Source organism: Stenella coeruleoalba (genome assembly GCF_951394435.1).
Source record: "Stenella coeruleoalba genome assembly, chromosome: 7".
NCBI classification, from domain to species: Eukaryota; Metazoa; Chordata; class Mammalia; order Artiodactyla; family Delphinidae; genus Stenella; species Stenella coeruleoalba.
In genome coordinates, this window is record NC_137153.1 from 18,835,593 (window position 1) to 18,858,454 (window position 22,862).

Consider the following 22,862-nt stretch of genomic DNA (forward strand, 5'->3'; position numbering starts at 1 on the left):
GGCTGTGGCTGAAGGCTGGGGAGCCCAGATGAGGAAGGCCTGGCCTCACCTTGAGGAGCTCCCAGGCTGGCAGGTGACAATCCTAGGAGAGCATGGTGAGGGTTTTAGGAGGCGAATACACAAAGGGAGTCACTCAATGAGGTGTCTTTGACCCAAGTCTTGACGGGCAAGTAGGTGTCCAGCCGATGCCTGGAGAAGGTGAAGAAATTCCAGGGAAAGAGAACTGCGCGTGAAACGGCAGAGCACTGTCTGATAAACCCGAAGCGTTTGGTAGAGCAGAGGTTTGCGGAGCAAGAAGCAAAAACTAAGGCCAGAGGGGTATTCAGGGATCTGTGCGCAGGAATGCAGACTTGGTCTCTGGGCGACCCAGAGGGGCTCTAAGCAGGGTGTGACATGGCAACAGTGGGAGGTGACCGGCCAAGCGGAGAACCAGGCTAGAGCCAGGACCCAGGCCGTGACAACGGAGCCCCAGGCATCCCTGATGGCCCTCAGCCCCTCAGCCAAAGCCGGCACCTGGCCGGCTGGCCCTTCCCCCGACGGGAAGGTCCTCGTTCAGGGCCGGGCTCCCCCGCTGCCTCTCCGCCTGCTCTTGGTTGAGCTGCTCTGCTTTGAGAAAGACCTGTTTTTCAGAAACCCCCGTTTCCTGAGAAGAAGAGGGGACGGGCGGGCTGTGGAGCAGCAGTGCTGAGATCCGAGTCCCCTCCAGACCCGGCCGTGTGGCCCTGAGGCCACTCGCTGAGCCTCTGCAGCCACAATTTCCTCTTTTCTCTCCCGTTCTGTGCGAAGGATGGGATCGGGCCCCGCTTTGCCAAGAGTCTACCTTAAGCCTTCCAAAAACCAATCCAGTGACTTTTCCTGAAAGCTTCCTAGTGACCCCTTCCAGGAGAGCTTCAAATCGCTCTGCCCAGAAAGCAGCTCAGTTCCGTTGAACCCAAGCGGCCCTTGGGTTCTATGGCTTCAAATAGATCCAGGAAGGCCTGGAAAAACACAAGGGCTGGCTCCTTTAAGAAGCCAGGGAGCGAAGTGGGAGAATGTGGTAGGGGAGGTGCGCTGTCTAAGATCCACGGACACTACCGGCTTGTAAAACGGAGAGAGAAGAGCTGCAGCTTGGGCCCCGGAGCAACGCAGCCCCCTTGGAGAATCCACGCTGTCCCCGAGTAGCAGAGGATGCTAGGAGGTCCTTAACAGGCCCGCCAGTATTTGTACTCTAGATACATAGATGCTGAGTGAACAGACGCAGGAGCCCGCTGAGGGCCAGGGGGAGAAAAATGAACAAGCCAGTGTTTGGCGTTTATGTCGAAAGTGAGTGTCCAAGCGCTGGAGCGGCGCAGCTGGAGTCTGCTCCTTTTAACTGCTAGGCTGGTGGGTATTACTCTTGTAGGTGGAGGTATCCAGTCTGTCCCCTAAGCACCTGTCCTTTTTATGATGAGTGATCCAGGGAGCGTGTCAGCACCGTCTGCGCGTCTCGCATGCCCCACGCTCAGCTGGCACTGCTCAGCCCATCCCCCCGGGAGCCCGCAGGACCACAACATCCTTGACTCCCTGGCCAACAGGCGTCGGTTTCTGGGATCTGCCCTAAAGAAAACTTGTAGGAATACGAACCTCAGATCGAGGGTGAGAGAGGCATTTTCTACAAAAACAACGCCTTGGAACCACTGAAGAACTGAAGTTTTGGCCTTTGATGTGGGTTTTGTACGAGGAAAGTTTTGAGACGTACGTTAAAACCAGGAATGATTGAACTGTTTATTGAGAAAGCAACTCAACCGGCTCAGGAATTGTTTGTAATCCCCGTGACCCTGCACTCACTCGTTTTAGGTTGGGTGGTAAACGTGCTACAGGCACTAGATGAAATCCAGGAGGTCCCCGCTGCCGTGTCTTTTTGATGTAACTGGATCAGAGTTAGCTGCTACGGCATTAACTTCATGGCCCCACTTCCTCTCGAGTCCTTTGCCCGTCGAAAAGCCCCTCGGGGTGTACTTGGAAACAGTGGTCTAGATGGACTTACTTCCCCTAGCGCTGGATTTCAGCCGCTCTTCTAAAGAGTGCCATTGTGGAATTCTGATGGAACAAAGAGTAGGCAAAGCCTGTGGACGTCCCGGGAGGTCTTGTGGATGCCCTGGTCGGGGGAGCTCACGGCTGATGCTTCACCGACTCAAAGGCTGGGCCAGTCCTTTGCTGCAGTGGCCGGCACCATCCTTGGGAATTATACTGAGCTCAGTACTATTTACTGAGAACTGACCATCCCGGTCCCTGAGCTCCTTATATTTCAGAACTCTTTAAAGTATGTGTCATTATCCCATTAAAACAGATGAGGAGACTACTCTGAGAGGTTAAATTACTTGCCCAAGGTCAGAGAGCTAGAAAGTGGTGGACCCAGTATACAAGCAGGTATGTCTTCAAGGGTTTAGAATATGCAGATGGGGAAGCATCCCAGCCAGGGGTCTCGGACCTTGAACTTGGAAGAGAGCAGTACCAAGAGGGAGGAAACAGGGAAGGGCGGGGACGCGGTGAACGAAGCCAAAGGGTGTGAAAGAGCCTTCTTAGGAAAGCCCGCTGGTCTTGGTCATGAGCCCTAGAGCTAAGGCAATGGTCCGTGAAGCCTTTAGAGGGTTGCTGTGTAAACATCAGCACCTCCTCTCAGCTCTACCCGTGACAAAATGAGGGTTCAGGATCGTGGCCTTTCTCCTGGCTCTACAGCATTTCTTTCTAGTCCTAAAGGCCTGTTGACCCCCTCTGACCCCTCCCTGCCCTTTGAGAGGCCCAGGAGCAAAAGCAAGGCAAAGGACTCACCTCTCTACCCAGGCCGCCCAGAAAATTCCTACAAATCCAGCTCCAAGCAGAGCTTCTGGGCATTAGCGACATCCTCCCACTGGGATGGGGTGAGCCTCTGCTTCAGGACTGGGCAGGGAAAGTGTTTCGTTTATTATTTGATCAGACCCATTTTCATTGAACACCTGCTAGGAGCCAGGCGACCGCAGCTAGGGCATTAGAGGAACAAAGTCAGCCAAGACAAACTCCTGGTTTCCGAGGAATATGCATGGGGAGACCAGTGGGAGAGTCAACAGTTAAGAAAAAAATCCAGCATAAAAAGTACAGTGATAATTGGGAGATACTTCTGCTATTCCTTCTGTCCAGTAAAGTCCCGAGTACCCCCATGTGACCCCCAATGAAAGACACAGCACAGTGGCCTGTGGGGCTGGAGACCCAGATGTGGCCACTTTGTCCTGTGACCTTAAGAAAGTCACTTTCCTTCTCTGAGTCTCCGCTTTCTCATCTGTAAAATGGGTATCACACCCACCACCCTAGAGGAGGACTGCCAAGATCAAATAAGACCGGCTAACAAAAGTTCTTTGAAGAGGCATAAATCACCATATTTAGAGCGGATTGCCATTAGGAAATAGCATTTTATAAAGTGCACCTGCAGGCCTGACCACATTTTAAAAGCGATGCCCTCCAGCATCGCTTTTCCTGCCTGACCGGAAATTCCTTAGGCTTGTGGGATGACTCCTGTCCTTCCCATACAGACCCCATTTCCTGTGGATGTCAGGGGAAAGAGCAGTGCCCCGTCTAGGCAGGCACAGAGCCCTTGCGCTGCAGGCTGGCTGGGGGCATGGGGAGTTCTTTCTTCACAGGAGAAGAAAAGTTCAACTTCCTTAAAGGGCAGCTGGTCTAGATTATCACCAGGTCTCTACTCTGCAGCTGCAGAGAATCAGAGCCTATTTTCCCAGCCCCATGTGTTTATTTCTATTCTCCACAACCTCCTTTCTCTCGACTTGTTTTGCTTTGGCAGGGCTTAGAAGGCAGGATAAATACACCTAAAGGAGCTATGAGGTTTCAGTATTATGCTGGGTTCCTCCCCCTCTCTTCTCTTGAGAAGCAAAGTTCCCTGGGCTTTTGGGCCCTCCTGATGCACAACCAAGCAGGTTCTGGGGTATTTAGGGATCAGTTCTGTTCCTAGAGCCCCTCAACCATTCATTCATCCACTCACTTATTCAGTACCGTTTGTTGATGGCAATGTGCTAGGTCTCTGCCTGCAAGTGGGACTGCGACTGGGAACCACAAGGATGCTGAATGCCTGTCACTTCCTGGGAGCTTCCAGTGGTGGGGCATGCGGGCTGGCCAAGGGAGCGGTGCTGGACTACTTCTCATCTGTGGGAAGCGCATATGGGGGCCACAGGTCAGGGAGGCCCTCCTGGAGGAGGTGACCTGACTACTGTGAAGTCGTGTAGCCCAGGCTTGATCCCAGATCCATCCTCTCCCACAGTGCTTCTAGGCCTGGCTGGGCATTTCCACTACCTGCCAACTGTTCAAAAATGTCCCTCCCCCGATTCCCCGCTGGTAGATTTTGAAGCACCCCGGTGATTCTTACATGAAGCCCAGAGCCAAGAACCACTGCTTTAAGTCCCAGGCTCTTTCCCTTACTCCTAAAGACACGAATTCCTACAGACCCAGGGGGCTGCTGGGAGATAGATGAAAGGTACTTTACATATGGCATGGGCTGTTATTAAATATTCGTCTGAAGTGTTCAGCCTGACAGTTGGCTCTGTGGTTTGCAAATGAAAGGCCTTTGCTCTCCCTGGCTCCACCTCAGAGCAGCTGTGTGACCTTAGGCAAGTTATTTGCCTTCTGTGGGCCCATTTCTCCTCTGTTAAGTGAGGGTCATAATGCCTAACTCATGGAGCTATTGTGAAGAGTAAATGAGCGAGGGTGGGCATGAGAACTCTGCACGGGGCCTGACATGTCGTGGGGACTGAGTGTACGTGAGTTCCCTTCACCGTCCACCCTTGACTTGAAATCTCTCCCGGGCGGCACCCAGGACCTGCCTTTGTTGTGCTAGGTTTGGGGCGGCTCTGAGCCAGGTGCAGACAAGCCCCATAGGCAGTGGGTAGTTCTAAGGCTGCCCCAACCCTGGAAACCAGTTCCGAGATGGTAGCTACTGGTCATTAAGCTGTCCTCCCGGACCCACTGAGAGGCTGAATAATGCAGCCACTCCCTCGGCTGTGCTCCCACCAGATGCTGGAGAAAGAGGAAGATATTCTGCATCTCGCCCCCCAATTATAACCCTGAAACCCAAAGCAAATAGAGTAAAATAAGGTAGGAAGTAATTGGATGAAAAAAACACTGGAGCCCTCCAGAGATGCCAGCGCCCTGTGAGTGAAACCAGATGTTGGTTTTAAAATCCTGGAATGGATTCCCAAGAGATACTGTCAAGTTCCCTTCCATCCCCAGAGGCAGAATGAGCAGCTGTCAGGCCTGGTACAGAGTGGAGAGGAATCCTGTATTTGAAGTGGGAGGGGGGATTCAAGGCCAACATCCAGCGTCCCTTCCAGCTCTGGGGCTCAGGCATTCAACGCCAAAGCAGGGGAATCTGGAGCAGACCCAGCCTGCTTTGTCTAAGACCTTGCTTTTCCTACATCTACATTTACAAGGCAAAGAGAGCAAAGCTATTTGTTTTTTCGAAAAGAATCCCCACATGTTAGATATGTGCTGGGAGCCCCAGAGTGGCCTCAGCCCTGGCTTCACATTCCTGGACCATTCCGGAGTGGCCTTGCCTAACGAATCACATCCAGCTTGCATTAGTGAGCAGAAACTTGCTGACAGCAGGAGCCAGTCTTCTGCTGACGCCCCTGTCCCCCTCCCCTAATATGCTAAGAAGCCAGGAACTGAGCCCTGGGGAGAGCAGAGGAAGTTAGGAGGAGATTAATCCAATTGGAGGGATGAGCCCCCCCTTGCTCCCGCTCCCCAGGCAGCAGGCTGGCTTTGCAATGAGACTTTCAAGGATACACCCCTGATGGGGCTACTGGTATCCGAGCCAAACTCAGCAACTCATGAAGACGTCTCAGAGCTGACGCACATGTTTCTGGGCGAAGTGCTGGCTGACCGGGGTTGGAGCTCACAGTAATGGGTGCCCGTGGTGTGCCAAGTCTTTGACGTGTGCGACTGCTCCCAACCATCACCATTTTACCCATTTTAAGAAGAGGGTGAGTGTAGAGGGGTCCTATCTGGTTGTATAGTGGAGCCAGGACTTAGACCCTGTTCCTGAGTCCCGAGCCAGCCTCCTTCCCCTCTCCCCTGGTGCCTCCCACAGGGATCCCCACCACCATGTTTTCCTCCATCCGAATTCCCCAATCCACCGAGCGCAGAAGAGGCAAGTAGCTAAGCAGCTTTCAGATGGGTGTGTGGGACTCACAGGTGCTCTCTTTGGGCACTTTTGGTAGCAAGGACCAGAGACTCACTGGGTCACTTCACGTAATGGGGTCATATGGTAAGGACACCTGGGAAGACTGGAAGACTGGGGCTCATAATACAAGCGGGCCTTGCAGAGCCTGGAAGGGGAAGTTCTTTCAGAATCCCAGGCAGTTCTGGGGGCTTCAGGACTGGGGTTCATGTCTTCACTCTAGTGTCTCATGTCCAGCACAGCTTGTTAATTCCACTGTCCCTGCCTCTTTTTGCTTCTGCTGCTTCTCAACTCTCTGCATATTCCCCCCACTCAGCTTCCTGAGAGGGTCTGGGTGACCCTGCTACATCACTCTAGTGGTTTGGACCGAACTCCGGAGCCAGACCCATCCATCACTCATGGCCTTACACATGGGAAAGGAAGTGCCCATGGGCTGTGAGCATGGCATACATGTTGTCTAGCCAATGCCAGTCTCATCACACCTGATGTCAAAGATAAGCAAAGCTGGGTGCTAAAGTGGTCAGGACAGATCTTAATCAGTAATATACTATATGTAGTGGGGCAATGAGATCAAGGGGAATTGAGTTCAACTTTGATTCGTACAGAGGTGACTGGGCATTTTCATGGGAGAGTGAGGGAGTGAGGGGTGAGTGGGGACTCAGTGGAGTCAGGGACGTGAAAAATTACTAAAAGCAGGAGGGGGTTGGTCCCTGAGAAACCCATCTGGGTTGCTAACTGGGACTGATTCAAGTTAAGCCCCTCCCCTCCCACAGAGGCTGGGAGACAGGGCGCTGACTTCAGATGGTGGCTGGAACAAACAGTAAATTCCTTTAGCAGCCTTGAGGGTTCTCAGGCAGGCACTTTAAGGGGGGGCTAGGGTCATCCTAGGGATGCAGCTTGGAGCTGTTAGAAACTGGGGGTTTGGTCAAGGAGAGGGTCTTTGTCACTGATCCCCCCAAGCACCCTGGGAAGTGAGTGTGACAGGTGAAGAAAGGAGGAAAAGAGAGTGTCCTAGTGCCTCTAAGGCTTAAGAAGAACGCTGGCAGCGTGCCCTGCCTGGCCCCTGCCAGTGCCCTCCTCCTGGCTCACCGCCCTCCCGCCTACCCCACGCTGCCCACCCCAGATCCCCTCTGGTGGCACTTAGCAGGGGCAGTTTGGAATTGCCTTGTAGCATTTTTGTGTCCAGAGAAGAAGCAGGTTCCAACCCTCTGTGTCCCCATGACTGGGTCAATCCATGTTTAGAAATCAACCAGTAACAGGGAGTCTAGAATGATCTACAGAAAAGCAGCACAAATAGATACAACCCGGGGTCAGGGCCCCCCGTCACGGTCTTCATTCTGGTGTGGTGGGCTCAGTGGGTAGACACCGCACCCATTCTGAACAGCCAGGCACCTAGAACCAGAGAGATACAGGAACCATGCGGTACTCAGCTGGGGATTCTGATCGGATCCCCTGACAAAGTCACGTATCCATCCACCCATCTGCCCTTCATCCCACCTAGTCATCAAACATTGACTTAGCTTTTTCAGCCGGCCAAGCATCATGTTAAGTATTGAGGGTACTGAAAATGCCAATGCCAGTGAAGGAGCAGTGGTCTAGAAAGAGAGGGGTCTGGCATCCCAGCTCTGAACATCAGTTTCCTCATCTCTAGATGAGGGGTTTGGACTGGGAAGTCCCTGAGGTCTCTACCAGCTCTGACATTCTGTGGTTTTAACCATTTTAGGCTGTTAGTTCACTGGAGTGCCTCAAGGGTAGACAATACTTATCTGTCCTTGCATCCTCAGCACCTAGTACAATTCTGGAATATCGTAGGGATTCCATAAGTGCGTCTGGATGGATAAGTAAATGAGTAACTGAAAAAAGAAATACATACGTTGTATAGAGAATTAACAAAGGTAATGCAGATTCAGTCCCCCACGTCTGTGCACAGGAAGTACAATCACATTGGATGTCAATGGAATGTTATCACTTCTCTCGAAAGCTAAGACAGGTTTATCCTTTCCCCAGCTGGAAACAGCGACATCTTCATTTTCATCTACAAACTCAGCAGTAGCTGTGCTTCACGAGGGTATTCCTGCCATCTTGGAACTCCCGGAAGACTTAGGAGAAGCCAAATTGTTTCTGTGCATTTAGGGTAGAAGTATTACTATTCAAGGGTTAAAGTCATTTGTTTTTAAGGGGACTCCTCCATCCAAAGACATCTTGCATCAAAGTCGTGAAGCCGACTTAGTGGACCCCAGCCCAGAGGTCCCATGAAGAATGAAGGATTCAGGGGATTCTCTGGTAGTCCAATGGTTAGGACTTGGTACTTTCACTGCTGTGGCCCAGGTTCAATCCCTGGTCAGGGAACTAAGATCCCACAAGCCACGCAACGTGGCCAAAAAAAAAAAGAATGAAGGACTTGGAGAGAAAGGAAGATATGGATGGAGAACTGGTTCTAATGTGAAGTCTCAAGTTCAGTCCCAGCTCTTCTACTGCTGACTGTGGGATGACCTTAGGCAAACACAGCACCTCTCTGGGCCTCTGTTCCCTTGTGTATCACATGAAGAGTTTGGGTTATGATGGTCTCCAAGTCTCTGCCAGCTGGGAAATTCTAGGCTTCTCCATCATTTGTGATGGTTAGAAAAGCCCAGGGACTTCCCTGGCGGTCCAGTGATTAAGACTCTGTGCTTCCACTGCAGTGGGCATGGGTTCAATCCCTGGTCAGGGAACTACTAAGATCCCGCATGCCATGCGGTGCAGCAAAAAAGGAAAAAGAAAAGCCTAAAGACTGTGTGACGATTACCTAAAAGTAACTCCACGCACCAAATGATGGTGACATCTGTAGCCTACAACTGCGCGTGAGGAAGTTGTTGCTAGAGATATCTCCAGAAAATGCAAAGCTCCTTCACCCAGACACAATGTCTTGTTCTTCTCTACCATCTGACCTCTTCTGTGCCTCAGCCCCACCCTCTTTACTGAGGGGCCGGGTCAGGACTGGAGCAGACCTGCGATCCTGCTGCAGGAGGGTGGATGAGGGTCTCATGGTCGGTCCCAGGAGTGGCCTGGGTAATGGGCAGGGTCAGCAGAGCAGGTCAGGGAATGAGGAGGTGGCTTCTGGGGTCTGGCCCTGCAGCTAGGCAGGAAGCTCCGAGCAGGGATTAGAGCCACTGATGCTCTGGGAAACCTGTTGGTGAGGTGACTGAACCCTCTGATCTGGGAGAGAGCAAGGAGGCTACCCAGCTGGAAAGGACCAGTCTCCTGCCCTGAGTTCCACGCATCAGCTTCCTTCTCTGTTAGTTACAGTGATGCTGCTCGTCGAGGCTTTGGTGGAAGGGCCTCCTCTCTGCTTCTCTGTAGAAAAAGGGAGAACCTCTGACCCCAAATCTGGGGCAGCAGGGAAAAAAGAACATCGGGGAATCCCTGCTATAGGATGTATGAGGAAGAACTCGTGCCCAGGACTTAGTGGGCTAGGACTTGGGACAAGCTATCAAGTCAGGAAACCCTCCACTCATCCTCCAGGTGTTAGGTGGGGAACAGCGTTTGGTGTTTCCCTTCAGCTTGGGTCTCCCAGACCCGAGATGGAATGCGGGCAGGGCTCTTCCTGCAGAGAGCAGGGTGTGGGCCAGCCTGGCGGTCGCTACTGTCCTCTCCACTTACAGACCGTAGGCACGTGTCCAGGTAGATTCCAGTCTGCAGAGTAGGGACCCCATAACAAGAGAAAGAGTTTGATATTCTCTTCACTCAGGGGGTTCCCTTTATGAATCAAACTCAGATATCCACATGAGCTTCGCTTGGCGGACTGGGTTCTGTGGAGTTGTGGGTCCACATTTTTCTCGGGAAGGATTTCCCAGGGCTCACCGAGCTGGGCGGTTAAGAAGAAAGTAAAGAGGCCTGTCGGTCAAGGGCAGCTATTAGGGGAAGTCACATGCAGTTGTGACAGCCTAAGGTCCTCTGCCCCCCACCTGGGCCATCCCCTCTGACTACTGGCCTAGGAGTGCCTGGGCTTTGTACAGTCAAAACCCCTGCCTTCCATCTTCCTCTACTGTCATGTGCAAAGAGAGGCATCTTCTTGACCCCAAATAGACCCACACGCTCCCTGGGGAGCACTCTGGGTGGGTGTCTACGGAATAAGCTCCCTGGACTGACAAGAAGTGTAAGGGGGTGGGGGGCACGTACCAGGCTGAGGCAGCCTCCCAGACACCACATCTGATTATGTCGGGCTGACACAGCCGTGGGGTAAGAGCGTTTCCCATAGGTGGTTGGTTGCTTGGTGGGAAAGCTTTGCTCTAGGGCAGAAACTGCTGGGAAAAAGCAAAGTTTACACCCTCTGCCCGCAGAAACCCAAACCTCTGTCTGATTCCCTGAATTGGGGCAGTTTGCATCATAATCAGGTCAGCTCTCAGCCACGGCTTTCCTGAGGAAGGTATCCACAGGGATGGGCTTTTGTTAAGGGGAAGAAAGGATTTAAAAATTACAGCTTCGTGCCATGTTCTGTAAGATGGAGCTAGACCAAGATGTGCCTCATTGATTCTTCCGGGGCATGCAGTATCTGCCGATCCCGTGGGCAGGGAACTGTGCTCAGCCTCCATCCAGGGAGAAGCCCTGGATCGGGGGGAACCTGGGAACAAGTGAAAAGGAACAGACTCCAGTGCTCGATGAGCCAACCCTGGGGTCTGGGTGTGCGGGGCGCGGGGGGCACACGAAGCCACAGGACTGATGGGGGCCATGACCTTGCTTGATGTGTGGGGAGCATGGGGCATAGACCAGGACTGACGCTGTGTCCCGTAATTACGGTTACCATATGTTTCCAATTTTTGGAAGTTGATCTGTTTCCAAATATTCTTTTGCCACTTGCATATACACTGAAGCCTCCTGGGAATTCTAATATTTCAGCATCCAAGTGCCGCTCTCCAGATTTCCCTCAGCACTCACTATAATCTCATGACAGACCACAGCCTTGTTTTCTCATTTGGAATGTACGGTCATTGCACCAATAACTTGAATTCTGGGTCCAGGATCCAGGACCGTCCCACCGAAAGAAGCCATCAGTGAGGGGACTGAGTAGAAGGGGCTGTGCTGTAATAAAGAGGGTGTTGGAAACACTGGTAACCCTGATGCTGACTCTCCTCAGGCTCCCACGAAAGCCGTTGGCTCTGGGGAGCTGTGTCCACTAGACAGGACTTGTCCACTGGGGTATATACTGTCCTAGTGCATTCATTCGTGCATGCCTTCGTTTCGCCCAGCTTGGGCGTCTTGATATACCAGGCACTGTATCAGGCCACATGACCTGTCTTCAGAATGCTTACAGTGTCCCAAACGAGTAAACAGGAAATTATTACATGGAGTGATAAGTATGTCCACAGAAGGGGCTGTAGCCAGGTATGGGGGAACCACAGAAGGCTTTCTGAGAGATGTGACATTCAAGCTGAGATTTAAAGGACATGAAAATCTTAGGCCAGAGTACAGACATGGGTTTTTCTGAGATGGGGGGTGGGGGGAGGTCCATGTTCTCCCTCTGCTCATTCAGGTCAACACTCAAGGCCTTCCTTGTCTCCCCGTCCAGGATGGTGCCCCCCGCCATGATCCATTCCCTTCCTTGTCTCCCCATCCAAGATGGTGCCCCCCCACGATCCATTCCCTTCCTTGTCTACCCGTCCAAGATGGCGCCCCCTCCACGTTCCATTCCCTTCCTGTGCTTCTGTTCCCATCTGTGCATCACTATGTGGCCATAGTTATATTTTTATTTGTTTCCTAGCTTTATCGCTAGTCTCTCCCACTACAATATCAGTCCACAAGGGCAGAGACTTTGTTCATGGATGTATCCATAGCTCCTAGAACAGGACAAAGCCCCTAATAGATGATCACTTTTTTGGCAAAACAAAGAAGTGAACAGAGTGAGTTCAGGCTGGCCAGAGTGGAGACATTAAGGGGGAAGCTCTGAACATCAGCCCTGTTTGCCCACACTCCACCCAGCCTCTTCCTGTTATTTCCCCTGAACTCTGCTTGGCCTGCTCTGGGACACACAGCATCCTCCTGCCCCTTCTCCCTCTACTGATGACCCCACACGGGGGCTGCTGTTGGAGGCCTCCTGGCCTGGCGTGGCCCACTGCCACCGTGACAGTGTGGTGACAGAGGTGAGGCGGGCCTGGGAGAAATCAAGGCTGACATCTCAGCCTCGGCTAACCCACCAGGGCCAACCCCTGTCCCGGGGCCAGGCCTCCTTTGCTGCTGCTGGCTCCAGGTTAGCTTGTCATGACTGCTCCCAGGGGGAGCGTCCCTGTCTCAGACCTGGCCTCTGCATCCTGCTTCTCTCTGTGTTTTGTGTCTCCAGGATTCCTACACTCTCTTGCTTATCCTCAGCCTTTTCTGATAACCGGGCTGGAGCTTGTAAACCCACGTGGGGAGACTAGTCAGGGATGAAGGATGCAAACCCATGTGGGGAGAATAGTCAGGGATGAAGGAGGCATAGAAAATGGAATTAAACTTTTCCAGGAGCCTTTCCATGCCATCACACCGTACTCTTGCAGCATCTTGGGAGGGGTGTGGTCTCCTGGGGACTTCTGTGGTCCCCCTGTGCAGAATATTCTGGGGTTTTCCTAGCCTGGGCAACTCAAAACAGACACGCAGCCAGTTCTAATTCCTCTCCTTTCCCATGTGACACAGATACGGGGTTTATCAATTCTGCCACTTCCTCCAGGATCCTATAAAGGTCTTTGCCAGGGCTTCCCTAGTGGTGCAGTGGTTAAGAATCCACCTGCCAATGCAGGGGACACGGGTTCGAGCCCTGGTCCGAGAAAGCCCCACATGCTGCAGAGCAACTAAGCTCGTATGCCACAACTCCTGAGCCTCTGCTCTAGAGCCCACAAGCCACAATTACTGAAGCCCGGGCGCCTAGAGCCCGTGCGCCGCAACAAGAGAAGCCCCTGCTCACTGCAACTAGAGAAAGCCCGCATGCAGCAACGAAGACCCAACACAGCCAAAAATAAATAAATAAATTTATTTTTTTTTAAAAAAAAGGTCTTTGCCAAGTCATAGTCATTAGAAGAGGGAATTCCCTAGCCCAGCCGGTCAAGAAAAGAAAGACAAAAACATAGTCCAAGGGTGCAGTACTTATTGGGAGCAGAACTTGACTGGGTTTGCTATTTTCTTTCTTTTTTTTTTTTTAAGATAAGGGCTTTTAAAAATTAATTAATTAATCTATTTATTTTTGGCTGCGTTGGGTCTTTGTTGCTGCGCGCAGGCTTTCTCTAGTTGCAGCGAGCGGGGGCTACTCTTCATTGCGGTGCACGGGCTTCTCATTGCGGTGGCTTGTCTTTGTTGCGCAGCACGGGCTCTAGGCACGCGGGCTTCAGTAGTTGTGGCATGCAGATTCGGTAGTCGTGGCTCATGGGCTCTAGAGCACAGGCTCGGTAGCTCCTGCCATTGGGATCTTCCTGGACCAGGGATTGAACCCACGTCCCCTGCATTGGCAGGCGGATTCTTAACCACTGCGCCACCAGGGAAGTCCCGGTTTGCTATTTTCGCTGGCAGTTCGTGGAAGGGTTTTCCTGCATCGTATCACACACCTGTCCCTGTGTCACAGCACAGTTGTACCCGTCTCCACCCCACACATCCAGACGGCTTCTGGCTGCAAAAGTGGCAACACTCCAATATCTTGTCAAGCTCAGGTCCCTGAGGGGCGAAGATACCTGCCCCCCACCCCAACTCATGGCATGGCGGACAGGTTGGCGAAAGGACCTTAGATGACACATCGGTAGACCCAAGCTGCCATCCCAGCTCTGGCACTAATGGTGTGTATCTCCCTGATGCTGTAAGTCTCCAGCCAAACCCTGGCTTTGAGATGATCCAAAGGCTTTTTTCAGCTGCTCCCCTTGGAGAAGTAATGCCTTGCTTTGTAATGCAAAAGAATGAATCTTCACTCTTTCATCCATGTAGCAGACGTTTACTGTACATTTCCTGCAGCCAAGCTCTGTGCTGAACAGAGTTCATAGATGAACGTGACAGGGCTTCAGCCACCAGAGATGGGGATCGGGGGTTGCAAACTAGGACTTGCTTATTTCCTACTACGTTCCAGGCACCGTGCTTGAACCCTTAACACAGGTCATTTCACTTAGTCTGCAAAACAGCCCTATGCTTTGTCCCCATGTCACAGTGGGGCAATGCCCTCAGAGAGTCTAGAACACTTTCTTAAGGTCGTTCAGGTAGAAAGAAGAGTCTTGTATGTGCCAGGCGCCGTTCTAAGCTCTTTACACCTATTGCTGTATTTCACTGATTCTGTGACACATATTTTAACATCTCTGAAATCTGGAAGCCTGTAGCAATACGTACAGCCTGCCACTGTAACTGGCAAAGCTTCTTCCTTCTTAGTAGCATGGAAAATAGTGATGGGCCTTACACAACAGCGGCTTTTAAGATTTGATGAATTGCTGTCCCCCACTTAACAGGTAGTAAGGGACAGAGCCAGAATTCACACCCAGGTCTGTCTGGCTTCAAACACTTTCGTGCTGACAGCCTAGTGGGGAGGTGGACACAGATGACAGCACAGAGACAACACAACACTCAGCACAGTGTCTCAGCCCTGTGCTGAGACACAGGGGGACCTCTGCACCTACTAAAGCACACAGCAGGGCCACCTGTTCACAAAGCCTTGACCATCCCTTGATTTCCTCTGTTCCCCTTCACCATCCGCTCCGGCAGACCTGACTGCTGGTCACCAGGTGTCAAAAGGTAGAGAGGAATCCAACAATTCCGCTCCTTGGTATTTACCCAAATGAGTTGAAAACTTATGTCTACACAGGAATGTTTGTGACAGCTTTATTCATAATTCCTTCCAAGAGGTCCTTCAGTGGGTGAGTGGATAACTAAACTGTGGTACATCCAGACAATGGAATATTATTCAGTGCTAGAAAGAAACGGCGCTATCAAGCCAATGAAAGACACGGAGGAACCTTAAATGCATATGACTAAGTGAAAGAGGCCAATCTGCAAAGACTACATACCGTATGATTCCAAGTATATGACATTCTGGGAAGGGCAAAACTATGGAGACAGGAGAAAGATCAGTGGTTGCCAGGGGTTCGGAGGTGGGGTGGCAGGTGAACAGGTGGAACACAGGGGATTTTTTAGGGCAGTGAAACCGCCCTGTAGGACACTGTAATGATGGAGACATGTCATTAGACATTTGCCCAAAGCACAGAATGGACAACACCAAGAGTGAACCCTAGTGTAAACTGTTGACTCTGGGTGATCGTGCCGTGTCATTGTGGGTTCACAGATTACCGCTGTGGTGGAGGTGTTGATAGTGGCAAAGGGGGCTGTGCATGGGGGGGTGGGGGGATAGGAGGTTTATGGGAAATATTTGTACCTCCTTCTCAATTTTACTATTAAAAAAAAATAAAGTCTATTTAAAAAAAAAAGGTGGAGAGAAGACGGGCAGGGGTGATAACGGGCAGGGGTGACACCACGGTTTCTTCTGGCTGCCGGCTCCACCTCAGCTGTAGCCCCAGCTCCCTTCTCCTATGCCGGGTGGTGGCGGGGAGTCGGGGGGGGCCCCAGGCGGGGCCCCACTATGTCCAGCTCAGGTAGTGACCCGTGACCCTGCGCTGCTCCCGGCAGGTGGCATGGAGGCCCTGATGGTCCGGCTGGTGAATGGCTCGGGCCCACACCAGGGCCGCGTGGAGGTGTACCATGAGCGGCGCTGGGGCACCGTGTGCGATGACGGCTGGGACAAGAAGGACGGAGACGTGGTGTGCCGCATGCTGGGCTTCCCCAACGCCGAGGACGTGCACCGGACGGCTCAGTTCGGACAAGGTAGGGCACCCAGAGGAGGAGAACGTGGGGCGAGGGTCCCGGAGGCCTAGGCCTGCCCTCCTGTCCAGCATCCCCTTGACAGAAGTCCTGCCAGTGTCAGCCGGGCTCTGCCTGGATCCTTCCCGCCATGACCACGGGATGCTCACGGCCCCCAAGCGAGCTGGTCTGTCTTCAGACAGTTCTGCTTATTCGAACATTCTTCCTTCCCTTGAATTGACTCCCTTGCTTTTCTGGTCTCCTACTGGCCCCCGTTTTCAGCCCTGCATCTCAGGGCTCTTATCTAATCCCATGCCCACTTGTCCCGATTACATTTTTGTTACTATTTAGTGCTTAGATAGCACTGTCTGTGTGCCAGGCTCGGTTCTAAACATGTTAAAAATATTCACTCACGTAATCCTTACCACACTAGGAAGCAGGTACAGCTATCATCCCTATATTCCATATGCAGAAACGGTGGCACAGAGAGGCTAGATAACTTGTCCAAGGTCACACAGCTAGCGAATGGCAGAACCCAGGTTCAGACCCAAGCAGGTAGCCGGGAGTCCGTTCTCTTATCCACTCTGCTGGCTGTCCCTGCTCCTCTTTGAGTCTTTTCTTCTTCAGATGAGGATCTCCAAACACTTCATCTCATCCTCAGGGGAAAAGATTTTGGCAGTCTTCACCATTTTGGTTGCTTTCCTTTGACAGGCTTAGACGGTACAGGAGAGTTTGAGGGAGAGGTGCAGACCCTTCCTGGGCAGACGGCTGATTTGAACCATCTGTCCCTTTCCGATTGCAAAGAGGTTGGCTCTACCCCAGCTCCAGTCTCTATCCACAGCACTGTGTCTTCCCCTCAGGCTAGTTCTCTGTATTAGTCTGCTCAGCTGCTGTAACAAATACCACAGACTATAGGACTTAAACTGCAGACATTTATTTTCTCACAGTTCTAGAGGCTAGAAGTCCAAGGTCAAGGTGTTGGCAGGTCTGGTTTCTCCTGAGGCCTCTCTCCTTGGCTTGTACAGGGATACCTTCCCCCTGTGTCCTCACACAGTCATCCCTCTGTGTGGGTCTGTGTCTCTTCCTCTTAGAAGGACACCAGTCATATTGGATTAGGGCCCCTCTAATGACCTCATTTATCCTTAATCACCTTTTTAAAGGCCCTGGGTCCAAAGACAAGCACATTCTGAGGTCCTGGAGGTTAGGACTTCCACATAGGAATTTTGGGGGGGACACAATTCAGCCCATAACAATTCAGCTACACACACAGAACACCACACATGCACACTCAGACATAACTACTCACCGTCACAAATGCTTTGCCCTTCATCGGACCTCGAACTCAGAGAAACCTGTGTTGACTTACAACGAAAACAATGGTCCCACCTGCTTGAAGACAGTGCTCCCTGCACCTGTATAATAATGTGCTGCGCCCGACTGTGTGATCTTGTTGCCCCTCCACCCTGCATCTTGGTGTCCCAGCTCTAACTTAAAGGGCCTTACAGACTCTGTGATGTGCCTTCCAGCTTGGGCCCCTGGAATGTGCAATACTTCTGCTCAGCTGTCACGAGGACCTGCGTTCTGGCAGGTGTGGGGAGGGATTTGGACTGACCCACTCACACTCAGTTGCCAGGTCCCCTGGTGACCTGTGGCGGGGCCGCTGGCCCCGCTATGGAGGCTACTTGTGTCACGGAGCATTTGCTGTCTTACCTGAGACCATGGGGGCCCAGCCCACTGTGCTAAACGGTAAAGGGCCTCGTGGTGAGAGGAGGGGCATCCTTTTCAGATGGGGACATAGAGCCGGGTCACATCCCAACTGGCCACGGAACTCTCCGCTCCCCACGGCTGCCTTCCTTCTCACGCCCACTTTGGAGTGCCACAATCCTGGCTCAGAATCTTGTCCCTTAGACCTCAGTCACTGTTGCAGACTGAATGTTTGTGTTGCCCGCCCCCCCAGATTCATAGGTTGGAATCCTCAGCCCCGATGTGATGGTATCAGAAGGTGGGGCCTTTGGGGGGTGATCAGGTCATGAGCAGAGCCCTCATAATGGGACTGGTGCCCTTATAAAAGGGACCTCAGAGAGCTCCCTCCTGCTTCCGTGAGGACGTACAGTAGCCTACAAGCCGGAAGAGGGCCCTCCCCTAGAACCGGAACATGCAGGCACCTGGTCTTGGACTTGCAGCCCCCAGAACAGTGAGAAATAATTGTGTGTTGTTTAGAAGCCACCCAGTCCGAGCAGACAAGACAATCACACTCACTGAAGTGACTCCTGTGAAATGTGTTGTGACAGCTGGCGGAGACATTGACCCCAGCGTCCTGGCCTCTCGACTTCAAGGCCAGCGCGTGGGGAGTTCAAAGGGTCCAGCTCCACGGAGGGCAGCCCACTCGGGGAGAGCGCTTCCCTCCCATCTAAAGCTCTGTGCTGGGTCTCAGCCTGTTTTCTTCAAGGAAAACTGCCATTTCTGTTTGCATGAGGAACAGAAACAGTGGGAACGGTCCTCGTTTTCCTTTTTTGGCTCCAGTGAGGGCTTCTCCCTAATAAGTGGAAGTAAACCTTTGGAGGGGAAAAATCATAAACTCTTTTAATGAAACCACATTAGGTCATTTGAATGTCATGGGCAGGGTTAGCCTAAGACTCTTTCATCCTGCCTTGCTTTTTGTATTGTGTGGTGTGAAGGGAAGCTCTACAATTGCCACCGGGTTTTTTTTTTTTTTTTGGCCGCATTGCACGGCTTGTGGGATCTTAGTTCCCCGACCAGGGATCGAACCCGGGTCCACGGCAGCGAAAGTGCCGAGTCCTAACCACTGGACTGCTAGGGAATTCCCACCACTCAAGTCTTTAAACCAGTCAGTGGGAAGCCAGGCTCGCTTCCACATCAGCATCAAATTTGCACCGTACTTTCCCATCATCATCCAATAACTTAGGTCACGTGATATTCGAGACCTGGACAGGTAGGCAGGCCAGGTGTCACTCATGGGTGCACACAGGGAAATGGGGGCCGGGGAAGGGATGGGGCTTGCCTGGCACCCATCCTCCTAGCCCGGCTGCAGCTTCTGGCTCTTGCCATGGGCAGGCACTAGGCTCAGCACCCGGGGCACAGAGTTGAGTCAACCTAGTCTCTGACCTCAGCACATGCAGTTTAGAGGGGGAGGCAGACATGTTCACAGATTCTAAACTGTTGGAAGGGCTATGCTGCCCTAGCAGCTGGGGGCAGAGGGAGGGGAAGCCCGCCTCTCCTGGCAGCTGGCGGGGTTTGCATCAGGTCCCAAGGGCCCTCTGACCACAGCCTCGCGTCATGCAGGTGCCCCGATTCCCAATCCCAGTCTGCTCACCCTCAGCCTCACGGAGTCTCCCAAGCCCCCGGCCCCGCTCTCCATCCACGCTTGTTTCTTTTCCGGCTGTGCTTCCTGCCCTGCCAGCCAGGACTGCAGACTCGTCCCTTCTCGCACCCTCACCCACTCCCGTGTCCCTTATCTGCTGGGTCCCTGAGTCTTAACAGATGCTACCAGTGTCAACGTCTCTGGTCCCTTGACTCTGTCCCCTCCTCTCTGTTCCCCCTGCTCTTGCCGTAGGAGCTCGGGCTGGGTAGAGCAGTGGCTAGGAGCTCAGTCTCTGGGTCAAAGCCAACCTAGCGTCCCATATGTGCCACTTACTAGCTGGTGACCTGGAGCAGATTTCTCAACCTCTCCAGGCTTCAGTCCCTCCACTTTCGCAGGATGATTGCAAACTCGAAGTGAGATCACATACGGTGAGCAGTTAGCACAGTGCAGGCCCTGCGGTGCACATTTATTTGCTGCTTGTTGGGTGGAGATGGGGGCGTCCTCCATGAGCTGCTTCCCACGCTGCCGCCCCCTGTCCCCCTCCTGGCTGCCAGGGATCTTTCTAAAATGCGCTCCTGCCTCTGTCACTCCCCTGCCCGATGCTCAGTGGGTCTTTCCTGCTCTCAGGATCAAATCTGGTTTCCTTAGCTTAGTGCCCAGGGCCAGTCCTCACACACCTCCCGCCTCTGGCGGCGCATGCGCCCACGTGTAGCCTCTGAGCTCACACAGCTGCGTGCGCCCACGTGTAGCCTCTGAGCTCACACAGCTGTTTCCCGGCTCCGTATCCCCTCACATGCTGTTCCTTGGGTCCGGAGTGCCTTTCCCTCCTCTTCACCTAGCTAATTCCTCCTCAGCTTTTAAAGTCAGCTCAATGATCACCTCCGGAGGGGAGTTTGCCGCTCCACCCCAGCCCGTGATGTAGATACCCCCTCTGCTCCCGTGGCATCTTCTGCGCGTACCTCTCACATGCTCCTGATCGCTGGGGTATGTGGGAACACCTTGAGGCCAGAGCTCCGAAACCCAGGACTGTGCCTGGGACGTGATAGGTACTGGATAAATGTGGGAGGGAGGAAGGAGGGACAGGAGGAGGGGGCGAGGGAAGAAGGAAGGAAGGAACTTCTATGCCTGCCAAACCTGCGTCCTCCCCAGAGCCATAGAAGGAACTGCCGCACCCTGGCAGTGCTCTCTGTGGTCTGGCACCATAAAAGTTTTCCTGGACGGGGCTCAATAATTGAATTATCAGTTTCCCTGGGAAAAAAGCAAGGAAAGACCCAAATGAGAACGACTTGGAGATTTTTTTTTTTTTTAATTTTAAATGGGTCCAAGAGCTGTTGGAGAGGGAATGAGTGCAGATCAGGAAGATGGAGGGTGATGGCTGGAGCAAGGGTCCAGGAGGAGATGGAGGGCGTGAGACCACCGTAGCACTGCTGGGAAATTAGTCCTGAGCCCGCCAAGAAAATCTTTCTTTGAGACAGACAAAAGGAGCTGAGGAGGGGTACAAATGCATACAGATTTGTAGGTGGGAGTGGGTGGACAGAATTGGGAGTGTTCTCTTTTAATTATATGATTAGCATTGTTTTGCCCTTTTTTTCTAAAATAAAATTCAAATACTGGGAGGTGGCTTAGTGCAAGGGTCAGCAAACATTAAAGGGCCAGGGAGTAAATATTTTGGGCTTCTGGGCCAGATGGTCGCTCTCACAACTACTCAGCTCTGTAGTTGTAGCATAAAAGCAACTACAGACAAAATGTAATCAGACTGGGGGCAGGGAGGCTCTGTGTTCCAATAAAACTTTATTTACAAAAGCAGGCAGCAGGTCAAATTGGGTTTGCAGCCTCCTGGTTTAGTGATCTGTGCTGTGTGCCGTGTATGTGGTTCTATAAGGAACGGGGACTGGACTGGCAGGACGTCAGTGGCCTGGGTCATGATCTCATTCCTTTAACAGTCGTGGGACAGGTCACTTAACCTTTCTGGAGCCTTAGTTTTCCTACCTCTTAAATATCTGTTTGCTAGCCATCCTGCCTGTCCCTGTGTGAGGCTCAGATGGCAGCCTGTAGGAATCAGTGTAACTCATTCTGATCTCAGAGAGACAGCAGTGAGTGGTGGCTTGAAGCAGGATCTTAGTTCCCTGCCTAGGAACTGAACCTGGGTAGCCTGGATGAAAACCAGGAATCCTAGCCGCTGGACCACCAGGGGCCAGAGGCTAGAAGCTAAGTGGCCCTGGCTCTTGCCCCCATTTGAAAGCCAGAATGTTTCAAGGAGGCAAAAACTAAAAGCACGTACAAAGTTTATTATTAGAGACACAGCACAACAAGTGGGAGAGCACACAGAGAAACGGTTTGTTTGTCAGAGACTGAAGCAAGGCAGAAATACACACCTGGAGAGAAAGGGTGTAGGCGTCTTCTAATGAGCGCAGTAAAGAGGTGATCTAAATCATTTATTTAGGACAGACCTTCCGGGTCTTTGTTTACCTTTGGCCAATTTCTTGTTTCTTACTCCACGCCTGACCTGTCCCAGGACTCTCCCCAACATGCGTGCTAACTTTTTGCTAAGATGGATCCCACTGCAGAGGCCGATGGGGGTCTTGGCATCACTTATTATGGGGTGGCACCCCCTCCTTTTTGACCCCCCCAAGGAGTCTTAATGTGCCTGTGCAGTCAGGGAGTTTTTCTTAACCTCAGGAGTAGTCATCTTATCTCTTTACTTCAGCAGAGCTCAGTTTTTGCCACTAACTTTGTCCTTGGAGTGTCTGGGGAAGAACAAAGCTTCAATTTTACTGCCCTTGACAAACACCAGCTGTCCAGGCCAGGGGCCCATCTACTTCCTACCTCAATTCCTTCTATTAATATTACTCAAACATGCAGCAGCTCAAATGTTTGTCCCATGAAGCAGAGATTTTTTTGTTTTGTTTTTATACAATTTTGAAAGGTTGCTTTCCCTTTACAGTTATAACCAAGTATTGGCTCTACTCCCCATGTTATATATTGGGCTGGCCAAAAACTTCGTTCAGTTTTAAGTAAAAATGAAAGACATTTTTCATGTTCACGAAGGACTTTATTGAACAACGGTTTCACTAACCGAACGAACTTTTTGGCCAACCCAGTAATACCTCCTTCAGCTTATCTTACAGCCAATAGTTTGCACCTCCCTGTTCCCCACCCCTGTATTGCCCCTCCCCTCCCACTGGTAACGACTAATTTGTTCTCTATAGCTGTGAGTCTGCTTCTTTTTCGTTATATTCACTAGTTTGCTGTAGTTTTTAGATTCCACTTATAAGTGATATAATACAGTGTTTGTCTGTCTCTGTCTGACTTATTTCACTTAGAATAATGCCCTCCAAGTTCATCAGTGTTACCGCAAATGGCAACATTTCATTCTTTTTTATAGCTGAGTAGTATTCCATTGTATATATATACCACAGCTTCTTAATCTATCCATCTGTGATGCACACTTAGGTTGCTTCCATATCTTGGCAATTATAAATAGTGCTGCTATGAACATTGGGGTGCGTGTATCTTTCAAATTAGTGTCTTTGGTTTTTGGTTTCAATCAGTGGGATTGCTGGGTCATATAGTAGTTCTATTTTTAGTTTTTTG

At 51.8% G+C, this 22,862-nt stretch overlaps 1 protein-coding gene across 2 annotated transcripts in view; it reads left to right on the top strand.

Moving 5' to 3' along the window:
* Nucleotides 1-22,862, top strand: part of SCARA5 (scavenger receptor class A member 5) — a 125,194-nt gene that overhangs the window by 88,866 nt on the left and 13,466 nt on the right. For both annotated transcript variants that reach the window (XM_079927777.1, XM_079927779.1), the window contains exon 8: nucleotides 15,776-15,970. In XM_079927777.1, coding sequence (XP_079783903.1) covers nucleotides 15,776-15,970 — 195 coding nt within the window. The remainder of the gene's footprint in view (nucleotides 1-15,775; nucleotides 15,971-22,862) is intronic.